Below are 12810 nucleotides of genomic sequence, written 5' to 3'. Positions count from 1 at the left end.
TGTCCCGGGGCCTGAGGGACTTCTCCTGTTCTGGGAGCGGATCTGTGCTAATTGCAGGACGGGAGGAGCGGGCTGGGCAGGAGCGAGCTGCTTGGATCCCTGGATCCCTGCCCGGCCGGGATGGGCGCAGCCGAGCAAGCGCTGCCCTGGGCTGCGGGCACGGTCCCGGGAGCTCACGGGCATCCCTGAGCTCTTGATGGAACCCTGAACACCCCAGTTCTGTCCCTGCTCGGAGATAACCCGGGGTTCTATGAACAACTGATGGCAGGTTTCTTAAAGCTGGTAGAGCTCCTCTGTCCAGGAGTGAAGAGCGATGGCCTCTGGACCGCCTGGGGATGTCGACCCTTGGACCGCCAGGAGATGATGGTCTTTGGACCAGGAGCCACGGGCGGCTGCGTTACAACCAGCCCCATTCACAGGAAGCCCTAGAAGAAGTTGCAGGGTGGTAAACCCGTGATGAGCAGCAGCAGAGCGACCTGGGAGCACGCCTTGCTGCTCCCCCGCAGGAGAGCTGCTGCAGCATCTGGAGGCGGTGCTGGGTGTCCGCGCTCCCAGCGGGGCGGGATGCGGGCGAAGGGGTGGGATGCTCCGGAGAGGGCCGGAGGAATGTGCCGGCGATTTGTCTGCGCTTAAAAGTGGCTCCTCTGGAGGGGTCTGTCATCCCGGGAGGATGAAAAATGGTTGATCCCGCTCCGGGTGAGGAGCCTGCTCTCCCCGCGCGGCGCGCTGGAAAGCGCGGCCTGGATCGGGATGCGGGATGTGGGATGCGATGGGCGAGCCCTGCCAGCCCGCGCACCACCGCACTGCCTGCGGGGGCTGAGCGCTGCTGGGCTTGCGGATTTGGCTCTCGAGGAAAAAACTGTTATTCCTGTTTGCCTCATTAGATCCTTTTTTAATAACCCTCCCTTCCCCCCCCCCCGCCTCCTCATTGGAAATACCTATTGGAAATGGCCTTTTGGATGTGAGGGGAATGGACAAATCTGCTAACATTGAATGATAGCAAACAAGCATTTAGAAAGAGCTGGGAGCTGTTTCCGAGCTGGTCAAGTGAGACCTTGTAGAATCCCAGGCTGATTTGGGTTGGAAGGGACATTTAAGATCATGTCATTCCATCCCCCTGCCATGGGCAGGGACACCTTCCACTAGACCAGGTTGTTCCAAGCTCTGTGTTCTTAAGACTTTGTCTCCAGAGCTGGCCCTGGTCAGGTATCTGCTGGGAGATACATGTACAAATCTATTCCATGATGAATAGAGCAATGATGAATAATCAATGTTAATTAGTCAGCATTAAAGACAACAGCATCTGTCATCTGGAGGAACGAGTTAAATCGGGAATTCCCGGTGTTCCAACTGGTAATCAATCGAACAGTGGTGCGTGTTGTGGGAACCCACTGCCATCAGCCAGCTCGTGTGTGTAGGGGCTGGCACCCGGAGCATCCCAGCTGGGAATGCTCCTGAGGGTGAGCCCTGCCCAGCTCCTGGTGCGGAGCTGTTCCTCTCTGAAGGTCTGGGCAGTCCCTGGCACAGCTGCCCAGGGCAGTGCTGCAGTCACCAGCCCTGGGGGGATTTCGAACATGTAGATGTGGCCTTGGCAGTGCTTTCCTTCCTTTTTACCCCTTTATTGCTTTTGGCTCTTACTGGCGCTGGTGAAGGGTGTTTGTAAGCTTGGAAGGGAGTTTTTGAAGCTTGACTTTTAAAAGGATCTTATGCATGGAAAATACCAACATTGTTCCTAACGTTGCTTGACTTCTGTCTGTCATCCTGGCTCGCAAATGACTTTATTTTGGTGGACATTTATTGGTTGTTCAGTACCTCGGCGTCCTCTGGAACTGGCCTGTGGAGAACTGACAAGCTGGGTGCGAAAGGGTTGTGTGTCACACCCTCTTCCAGCTGTGTACAAGAGCCAGGTTCTGATGAAACCACTGCTTGGGAAGGTTACAGCAGCTTGGTTTTTACATGAGTAACCACGTACTAATGTGGCTTTTTAATTGTGCAAGGTGTTTATGGTGAAAACATTTGTTAAGGATGGTCACAGACCAAAAAAAGAGAATGAATTCTGGCTCTATTTTTAAGGAGGGAGTGTGACCCCAGTTCCTCCTGCATTCAGAATCTGAGCCTCAGAGCCCAGCTGGGGTCTTGGTCTGAGTTGATGGGCACTGTATGCTTTGCCCTTTCGTGGGCGTGGATCGATCCCGGATCTCGTTAATGCATATAAACATCTCAAAGGGGATGGTGCCAGCCTCTCTTCTTTGTGGCCCCGTGGCAGGATGAGGAGCAATGGCCATAAACTAAACCACAAGTTCCACCTCAACATGAGGAAGAACTTCTTCCCATGGAGGTGGCAGAGCCCTGGAACAGCTGCCTACATGGAGGGTGGTAGAGTCCTCCCTCTCTAGAGACATCCCAAACCCCCCTGGACACTCTCCTGTGCCCACCTGCTCCAGGTGCCCCTGTCTTGGTAGGGGCGTTGCTGATCTCCTGAAGTCCCTTTCAGCCGTACCCATTCTGTGGCTGGACTCGTGGTGCTGCTGCTGGGCAGGGCGAGGAGATGCTGGGCAGGGTGAGGTGCAGCCCCAGCGCTGCCCCTCAGCTGGCGGATGCAGCAGAGGGGACTCGGCGAGCGCCTTTTCCCGGTGCCGGGAGCGCGCCCTCCTCCCGCTCCCGGCGGGCGGGACTCCAGTCCGGCGCTTGGGCGGTCCCGGCTGGCGCGGCCGAGCCGAGCCCCGCCGAGCTGAGCTGTGCTGAGCTGAGCTGCTCCGAGCCGAGCCGAGCCGCGCTGGCCGCCCCGGGGCGTGCGCCGGGCGCTCGGGCAGCACCGCCGGCCCCGCTGCGAGCGGACCTGCCCGCCCGGCCCGGGCTGCTCGGGAGCGGCGCGGATGGGAGTCGGATTTAGGCGGCGGAGCGGCGAGGAGCGGGAGGCGAGATCCGCAGCCCAGCAGCCGCGCCGTAAACAATGAGCTCGGCGACGGCTGCTGCGCCTCCCGTGCCGTGAGCGCCCAGCCGGGACCCGCGGGCGGAGGATGCGCGCCTGGATGGGAGCCGTGCCCGGGAGGGCGCTGCCAGGGGCGCCGGCCGGCGGGGAGAGCAGCCGGAGCCCGGCCTGACCCCGCCGCAGAGCGGGGTGTGACACCGGAGCGTCTTTTATTTATTTATTTTATTGCCTTTTTTTTTTTTTTTTTTTTTTTTTTTTTTTTAATCGGGTTGCAGTGGTTGGTGGCTCCGCGCGTTCCCAGCCGCCCGCGCCTCTCCATCCATCCACCCACCCCTCCATTCATCCATCATCCGTCCGCCCATCCGTCCCTGCGGTGATGCCCGCGGTGGCCGCCGCTGCCTGAAGGGCAGAGCCATGTACCTCCTGGACAGCAGCGAGCCGCCGGCCGCCGCCTCCTCCCCCGAGAGGATGCAGCGGGGCACCCCGCAGAGGAAGACCGTGTACCGCATCTCCGTGACCATGGTGAAGAAGGAGCTGCTGGGGCCCGAGAGCGGCCGCGCCGGCCCCGAGCTGCCCCGGCGCGGGAGGAGCCGCCCGCCGGGCTCCTCCAGCCTCACCAGGGCCGGGCTGCTGCTGCTGGAGGAGGAGGAGGGCGAGGAGGAGGAGGAAGGCGGCGAGGAGCGCGACCGTGTCCCGAGCCCCTGCGGCCTCCGCACCTTCCGGACGCTGAGCACCGGGCAGCTGGAGCTCGGCCGGCTCAAGGTGCCGCGGAGATCGGGGCCACCCGTGCCCGGGGGCCCGCGGGGCATCCCTGCCGCGCCCGGAGCATCCGCGGCCGCATCCCCCGCCGGGCAGCAGCAGCAGGAGCAGCAGGAGGAGGAGGGCGAGAAGGACGGGCGGCCCGGGGAGAAGGCGGCGGGGGAGCGGGGGCACAGCCCGCGGCGGCAGCCGGGGCTGCTGCGGCGGAGCTTCAGCTTCAGGCACTGGAGCGGCGCGGGGGAGCCGGCCCGGGTGCGGCGGCACAGCAGCTCCGGGAGCCTGCCCGGGCCGCCGCCGCCCTCCCCGCCCGCCGCGCTGCCCGCAGAGCCCCCCGAGAAGCGCAACACGCTGGACGTGGGCGAGGTGCTGAGCCAGGCGGACCCGCTGTCCCGCCTGGAGCGCTGGGAGCGCAGCAAGAGCAAGAACCGGACCCTGGATAACAGCGACCTGCAGCGGCTCTCGGAGCGCCTGGGCCGGGAGGGCCCCGCCGCCGGCACCGAGCACCGGCTCCTGCGCTTCTTCAGCGGCGTCTTCGCCCGCAGGGACGGCCCCGCCGCGCTCTTCGGCAGCCCCCACGGCCGCTCCCCCCGCAGCAGCTTCTCCAGGTCCAGGGCTTACTTTAGCAGCCTCCGGAGGGCCGCCGTGGACATGCAGTCCAGCTCCGAGAGCATCAACGGGTCCCCGCACAAAGGTGCCCGTCACTGTCTCGCCTGGGTGGTTGGGCAGCTCGGGGGTGGGTGGTGGGGTCAAGGGGCCGTGGTGTGCGAGGAGAGGGAGGGAGATGCTGCACTGGGGTACGTGAGGATGGTGAGGCCCTGGCACAGGTTGCCCAGAGAAGCTGTGGCTGCCCCTGGATCCCTGGAAGTGTCCAAGGCCAGGTTGGACGGGGCTTGGAGCAACCTGGGCTGGTGGAAGGTGTCCCTGCCCATGGCAGGGGGTAGAACGGGATGCACTTTCACATCCCTTCCCAGCCAGAGCATTCCACGATTCTATGGCTGTATGGGCACAGCAGGTTGTGTTTGGGGTGCACGGTAGCGCAGCTGTGCTGGGGGGCAGATCAGGCTGTGTGAGCCTCCTGGACCAAAAATCCCTCTCTGGGTTATTGCGTGTGCATTCCAGGACAGCTGAGCGAGATAAGTGTAGCTCTTTTAATTATGGAATAGAAGCTGAACTCCAGGGCTGCTGTATATAGGTCACTGGGTGGCCCAGTGCAGCGCAGCTCTGGGACCTTCTCCTTTTAGAAAGACTTCTGTAATCCAGAAGATGGGTTATGTTGTTCTGAAATGCGTCTGCTGGAGAAGTTAAGTGACTACACTGATGTAAACGTTTTAGAAATTGTGAAGCTTTATTGTAGCAAAAGAGCTTAAACTGAGTTTTTTAAAAAAACACAACCCCCCAGAAGCCATGGTCTTTGAGTTATTATTTGAGTTATCTTCTGTAGCTGTGTGCTAATTTTTGACTAGCCAAAGCATTGCTAGTGCGAGGGGGGAATGAAATTGGGAATTCTAGGGTTTGTGAATCCCTCAGACACAAGAAAGACTTGAAAAATAACCTTGCTGTGGGCTGGAAGTGAAGAGCTGACGAGCTGCTTTCTGTGAGGACGGGAAAGGATCACGGTATCGCTGACTGGGACGTGCTAAACCAGAAATGCTGGTTGTGGAGCTTCATTGAGAGACCGGCGCTGTCTCCTAGCTGTGCTTCCAAATCTTTAACAGGCATCTGTGATGAAACATTTAACTGGCAATTACAGTCGCCTTTGAGCACCCAGCGCTTATCGGGTGGCAAATGATCTGCAGGTCGCTGCTTTTCTAAAAATACAGTCCTCAATTAGAAAGATTAAGCCTTCCTGAAGGCGCAGGTACAGCCGAGGGTGGTGTGGAGCCCGGCCCAGGTGGTTTGCTGGGGGAGGAAGCAAAAACCAGCCCCTGACAGATCCAGGGCTCCTGCTGCGAGCGGAGCGTGCCCGGAGTTCGAGGCACAAGGAGCAGAGCCAAATATTTCGCCCTGGTAACTGAGGGCTGGGAGGTTTTATTGATGTGGAGGCGTTCATGTGGGCTTATAATAACCTTGACGGAAATTGTGGTCTGACCTTGGGTAGAGTTCAAGGTAACCACAACAGAGAATTACTTTGCAGGGCTCTTTTATGCCTGTCCTGTGCCAAGGCACTCAGACTCTTCCTCTCCTCCAGCAGCACCCGGTCAGGTACTCACACAGCATCCCCCGGTGCTCTCCGCCTGGAAGGAGGGCTCAGTTAATCAGTAACTGTTGGTACACAGCAGTAAGATGGGCCTGAGAGGTTCTTTCTGTGCGTGGCAGCACCGAATTCGCCCGGTGCAAGGAAGCTCAGAGGCCTGTGTTCCAGAAAATGCCTGCTGGGATCAGCAGCGTGGCTGCAGGTTTGTCGTGGTTTCGGTAAGCAGCGTTGCAGGCTTTTGTGTCCTGGGTTAGCAGGCCTGGCTGCTCTCCTCCCTTCTCCTTTTCTGCAGAAAATCCCAGCTTAGAAAAACACCCGTGCACAGTTCCAGCTGTTGCTCGTTGGTGACCTTCACAAAGCCAAGCTTGAACTAATTTGTCTTTAATTTCTCCTATTATACCTTAAGAAAAAAAGTTTAATTAGATAATCACAGGCGCACAGGTGGAACCTTACCTTTAGCATGTTGAACAGTTTCACCTGTGTAACCAGATGCAAAAAGATTTATTGCTTGAAACCCGCCCTGGGGTGGGGACGTTTTGGTTCAACAGGTTGCCCAGAGAAGCTGTGGCTGCCCCTGGATCCCTGGAAGTGTCCAAGGCCAGGTAGGATGAGGCTTGGAGCAACCTGGGCTTGTGGAAGGTGTCCCTGCTTGTGGCAGAGGGTGGAATGAGATGAGTTTTAAGGTTTTTTCCAACCTAAACCATCAGCAATTCGGAACTTATTTCCCTTTTGTTGGTATTCTCTATGTTTGGTGCTGTGCACGAGTTACGTGAGTTTGTGCTTTCCATACCAAACCTGCCCGAGGTCTGCAGAGAAAGTAGAAGTTTTAAAAAATGTAGCTTGTTGCCTTTTTCAACTTGAAATATTCACCCAGACGTTGCAGTATCTGCTTGTATGATATTTCCTGAGAGGGAATACCTTACCTTACCTACCCCAGTCAGGTAGAATATACTTTGGAACAAGCTGAAGTTAACGGAGTTTTTAAGCAGAAGAGTAAGAGTTTTTAAATCTACATGGTTTTGATGTTACTGGGTTTGGCTTGGACTGTGGAGTGGGTTGGTGAAGGTTGATTTGGGGTGGAATTATTCCTCATACTGTCCAGTAAAACCACCTTTGGTCATCAGGCCTTTTCCTTTTCCACTTGCAAAGCCCATTTGCTCTGGCATTGTTGTCTTGAGTCTCTTGCAAGCACCAGTTCCCAAAAGCTTTGCAAGGGGAAGCAGGGGATAGACCTATTTGAATGAAAAAGGTTTTTCTGTATGCACCTCCATGATCCCCAAAGGCAAAAAGAGAAATTTCCATCGAATTCAAGTCGGAGAAGATTTTTGCCTTAAACTATGTAGGAGAACTCATCAGGGGAAATGTTGTTCCTCATCTAGACTGTTTTCTCCTCAAAGTCTTTGTGATTTTTTGATGGTGAGAGGAACTCTTAGTTCTCTGGAAGAAGAGGAGGAGGATTTCTTTGTGCTGGGGGGTGTGTGTGTGTGTGTGTGAAAATAGTTTGTTTTTCAGTGGTTCTCACTTGTTGCTTTTGTTTTGAGATAAGTTTGTTTACATAACTCCTCTTTAGGATATACTAAGCAGATCTGGGTATCAAAATTGTTGACTACTAAAAGAGCATCATTATAATAACACGATAAACTGCTCTTTTGAGTTTTTTTTTTTCCCCCCTGGGGTTTTAGAGGAGTTGGTTTTAAGCCCTTATCTCAAATTCTCTGCAGCTCAGAGCTGTGGGAAGCAGGGGGGAAGCTGCTGAGTGATCTCTGTTGGAGGCCTCCAGCCTTGCCTTGCAGAGCTTCGCTTGAGATAATTCCTGTTAGTTCTGTGTCATCTCCTCGCTGCCCTGGTCACTGCTGAGCTCCTGGCATTCCCAGGGCACTCGTACGGATGAGTGGGCACCGGCCTGGAGCACGTGGAATTGGAGCAGTAAGATGCAAATATATTGGAGCTGGTCCTGTGGGGCTCCCTGTTTGGTGGCTGAAGGTTTTGGTGTTGTCTTGGTATGAGAGGAGTCAGAAGAGTTTTTTTTCAACACTAGAGAGTCCCTTTTTCTCATGGACTAAAAACCAGCTAGGACTCATTTTAGCCCTTGCAACTGTTGTGAGGGTTGTCCAGAGGTTGTTATGAAAAGAAAACCTAGCAGATAAATAGATTGCAGTTGGAATTAAGCATTTTGAAGCATTGTCTAAGAGGGGTTTTTACTATTATTTATTGGGTAGGTCTTGTGTCAAGCCAAATGAATGCCAGCTGCACTCAACAGAGCCAGATGATTAAGATCTGCACTGGTATTAAGGTCACTGGCTGAATTAGAGAATGAGATGGATTAATGTTTGCACAATATTGAAGTGTGTGCCAGCTGCCAGCAGCCATGGTCTTTGTTGTCCTCTTAAAATTAGAAAGAAATATAGAATTTTAATGTTTCTATAAAATTGACAGTTAAATGCCTGATGGCAGTAATGGGTAACTTTCTTGGGATGTATCACTGTATCGCTTCTGTGGAGTGTTGTGCAGGCATTCAACTCCATTGCCTCTCAAGCTAAACTCTCTAAATTAAATCAGTTTACTCCTGTTTTGCCAGAGTTGCTGGGTTTACAGCTCCAGGTAATGATGTGTTTATTTAAAGAGGCCTGTGCAGATGACCAGAGCAGGGTGGAGCCAGGTGGGGGCTCTGCTCCCAGGAAACAAGGGACAGGAGGAGAGGGAATGGCCTCAAGCTGTGCCAGGGGAGGTCAGGCTGGACATCAGCAAGAATTTCTGTCTGGAGAGGGTGGTCAGGTATTGAAAGGGGCTGCCCAGGGAGGTTTGGAGTGCCCAGCCCTGCAGGTGTCCAGGGAAGGCCTGGCCGTGGCACTCAGTGCTCTGGGCTGGGGGACAAGGTGGGGACTGGCCACAGGTTGATCCTGGAGGTCTTTTCCAACCTTAATCATTCTGTGATTCTAAGAAGGACGGAATTACCCTGGAATTGTTTCCTAATCCTGGTGAGTCTAGAGTTAATGATGGAACAGCATCTGGTTTCCCAGAGGTGGAGTCTGTATGTGGCGTGGCAGATGAGCTTTCTCCTCAGACCAGAGGAGGATTTCAAGTTGCTCATAGTTGCTGCATGACTTTACTGCACTTCTTTACTGGATGCAGTGGTCACTTTGCCCTAGAAAATAAAATTGCTGTCACCAGAACTCTTTCTAGTAGCTAAGGAGCCAGAACTTGTTCTCAGTGTATTTCACAATTTCCAAGCGGGATAAGCTCGTTAGCGGGGCCGCATCCAGATCCTGGATTCCTGGATCACCGCTGAGGAGCCACTTGGGCATATTTGCACGAGCAGTTTGGCTCTTTGGCTGCAGAGCCAGGGCTGATTTCGATCCCGCAGCGCTGGTGACCACCACAAGTCGAGCGCTGGTCGCCCCAGTGCAGCTCTGGCGGTTGCCAAACGAGGGGTGCGAAACGACGACACGTCGCGCGTGCCGGGGTTTGCTTTGGCACGGCCTGAGCCTTAGAAATCGACGCTTTGGGAAAGCAGAGAGCAAATTTTTTAAATGCCTGCATATTCCTTTTCGACTCGGAGCGGCCCAGGATTTTTAACAAGACATCATTAATGCGGGCCGTGAGCGTCCTGGTGTTGCTTTTGATAAGTGGTGTTGGGATTTCCCCATGGCAACTGCGGTAAACACACAGCGACAGGCGGTGTCTGCCAGCAACCACAGAATGGCTCGTTTCATGTGCGAGGGGAAAGAAATGTCAGTATATTGAACCGTGCAACTGTCGTCTCTCTCGCTCGTGAAAAGCGTCCAACACAAAGCTATTATTTTGATGGAAGTCGAAAGTGGGGCGTTTGATGATTTTTGATGTTTCAGGCTGGAACGTAATGACAGTGTGTGACAAATACTGGCGCTTTATTGACAAAATAATACCAAATGTTTCCTTACAGCGACGCAGGCGACTGATGCCAGCACGAGAATAAGCTAACAGTGCACTGTAGCTTCCTATAATCTTTCTCTTACTAATCACAGAAGACATTAATGGCGGGCCTTGCTATTTATTGTTCTTCGTTGGTTTCCTTGGGGGATAAGCGAGGGAGAGGGAGCTGTGCTGCAGCTGTTGGGCTGCAGGAACAGCTGGAACGGCTTTGGAAGGGGGCAGGGACTCAGGGCAACATGTTTGTGGTGAGGGGGCAGTTTGTGCATCATGAACAGTCTTCAGAACCTCCATGGGTGTCGTTGGGAGGGATATTTGCGGGGTGGGTTCACGTCAGTCGACGTTTAACCTTGTGGTTACTTGTTCTGGGTTACGCTGGGGCTGCCCAGACGAAGATGTAAAGGTCACTTGTCTGAAGTGATAACCCCGAGTAAATCTCTCTGTGCATTGAGATGTTACAGCAAAGCCCTGGTGAGGATCTGGCTGCGATGTCAGATACAGTCCCTGGGATTTATGAGGCAGGCACGGCTGTATTTCCTGGCTGTAAATGTTCCATGTGGGTGGTATCCAAAGTGTATCTCACTGCTTTAAGGGGTGTTACGTCTAAATTACCTAGACCCATTATTTGTACCTTCATTTTGACGAGCTTATAGACAGAACTATTAAATTAAATACGAAGATTCAGCAATGTCAGTTCTAGTAACTTTGTTTTTTGGATGAGGTGATGTTGTTGTCTCTCGATTGCAGAGGTTCATTTCGGCCTTACAGGCACTTGTTAAGAAATAAAGTTCCTTGGGAAGGCCCCAGTGTTAGCCAAGGGTTCTTGTTCCTCACAGCTCCCATTTTGTGAATGAATCCTCACAGCAGAGGCTTCTTCCCTGGAAGCGTTAGATGGTCATGTTTTGCAGCTCAGATGTGAAGGGGAGCTCAAACACTGTGCTGACTGCTGCCAGCTCCTGGTGCTTCCCAGTTATTTATAATCCCTCCTTATTTGTTTGCATGTATTTGTCAGCTTGTCTGGCTGGTTTGGTAGAGAATCTGGATTCCCAAAAAGACTGTTTCACTTGTGTTGGGCTTTGCTGTGTACATAAATAAATATACATGTGTGGGGTTTTGAGAGAAGAGGATTCTTCATCTCAAACAAACAGCAGTGCCAATGTATTAAACATGAGGGAAAACTCTCCCAGAAGTGGGTTAACCCTGCTCATGCTGCTGTCAGGAGCATTCTTGCAGAGGTGATGCTCTCCCTCCTGCCCAAACCCAAGGCTCCCAAAGCCTTTTTTTTTGGGGATGAGCGTTGGAACGACACGGCGCCTGAAGCATCTCCTGCTCTTCCAGGGCTGTGTTGGGTTTGTGTCCGGGGTGAACTGCCTGGGAAACTGGGATGTTGACCCAACTGTTCCTTCAGCAGCATCCTAATCCAGAAGCTCCTCTGTTCAGCGATACAGAAATATTTATGTTGGCAAGGCAACAGTTCTTCTGTCTCGACCTCTGTGTCCTGCAGGGAAAGATCTGATTCTGTGCTTGTGGAGGAGACAAGGTTTAACTTTCCTGCAATCCTAATTTCTGTAGCTCTTTAAAATTGACTGGGCGTGCTCCTTGCAGTTTTCAGGGGATTGTGCTTAGGCCTTGGAGAGAAATTTTAATTTTATTTCTTTTCCCCAACCTGATTTGGGGTGAATAATCACCTATTTTGCCACATCCCTGGCTGCAGATTGTTGGTTTCCTTGCTCAGGCTGCTCTTCCTTTTGGTCTGGGAGTTAACCAGAGGAGTTTCCAGTTCCACCTGAGGTCGTTTCCCAAGGGCCAAAGGAAGAAGACAACACTAAAGGACTCCTTCTGAAAAAAAGATGTTTTAAAACTGTGGTTGAAAATCCCTGGGAGGGAAGGGCCTCTTTCAGCTCCCCAGTGCAGCGTCTCTGCGGGGTCACCTGAGTGTCACTGAAATGCCTTTGAATGCGAGCAGTTCTGGCCAAAATATGTTATTTTTGTACCTGATTTTAATCTCTCTGAAAAGTATCTGAGCATGTCTTAATGTCTGCGAAACTCTGAGCTATTTTTGAGTTAGCTGAGAAGTCAGTGCTTAGGGCAGGTGATGGTATTTGAGATTAGAACGTGTCTGTGGACCAAGAGCTGAACCTCAGGTTCTGGGTGAGGTGGGAGTGGGGGCCTTTAGGAGGGGACTGAAGTTCTATTAAAAAAAAAAAATTAAAAAAATCCAGATTTTCAGTTTAGATACCTGCAGAGCTTCCTGGGTGACTCAGGGTGAGGTTATTTGAGCACGGCAGGCTCTGAAAAGAGCAGGTTGAGATCAGATTAGGGAGATCTGTGTTTGACCGTGTGTAGGGATGTGTAAGCAGCTTGATTATTGCTGTGTTGTACCAGGGGCATGGAAGTGCTGGGGGGGTGTGTTCAACTGCACTGAGAACTTGTGGGAATCCTTCCCTTTTGCCCCTTTCTTATCTCCTGGTCTTGTGAACATAAAGGGTGGGGGGGTGAAAAGGGAAATCGTGGAGTTGGTTTGCTTTCTGTTCGAATTTAAACATTCCTGAGATTATTGCCACCTTCTCGTATTTCCACCTGCTTTAGCTCTTCACTCTGGGTCCGTGGAGGGCCCTGCAGAGCCTCAGGTGTGCCTTGGACTGCTGTCTGAGAGGGAATCACCTGCTAATGCAGTTGACCTCCAGCCCTTTGAACTCACTCTATTTTTAACCTGAAGGAGGAGGAGGAGGAGAGTTCATGCTAAGCAGAGGCTGATCAGACAGTCATCTGAACACTTGCTGCTCCAAATGCCCTCTTCCTTCAGCAGCTGATGCCATGGAAGGACTCGTTCTGAAAAGCACTGACAGAGATAGCCAAATTTAAAAAATTAAATGTTTGTGTGTATGTTATATTTATATATACAGTCGTGAAATCTAAATGTTTCTCAGCTCAGCTGTGCCTGTCACACACAAAAGCACAGTGGCTGCTGTTTTGTAACGATGTAAACTGGATATTTTCCTAGTTTGCCAGGTGG

At 52.9% G+C, this 12810-nt stretch overlaps 1 protein-coding gene across 1 annotated transcript in view; it reads left to right on the top strand.

Moving 5' to 3' along the window:
• Positions 1-3191: 3191 nt before the first annotated feature.
• LOC114069982 (arf-GAP with GTPase, ANK repeat and PH domain-containing protein 2-like) overlaps positions 3192-12810 on the top strand; it is a 52376-nt gene continuing 42757 nt past the window's right edge. Inside the window, exon 1 of the mRNA XM_027907153.1 lies at positions 3192-4382. Within this exon, the coding sequence (XP_027762954.1) occupies positions 3347-4382 (1036 nt within the window). The 5' untranslated portion in view covers positions 3192-3346. The remainder of the gene's footprint in view (positions 4383-12810) is intronic.

The sequence above is a fragment of the Empidonax traillii genome, unplaced genomic scaffold (assembly GCF_003031625.1).
Source record: "Empidonax traillii isolate 1590-97213 ecotype Southwest subspecies unplaced genomic scaffold, ASM303162v1 scaffold1413:size212259, whole genome shotgun sequence".
Lineage (NCBI taxonomy): Eukaryota > Metazoa > Chordata > Aves > Passeriformes > Tyrannidae > Empidonax > Empidonax traillii.
The sequence above is the reverse complement of the archived record's forward strand: the minus strand, read 5'-3'. Positions and strand labels throughout refer to the sequence as shown.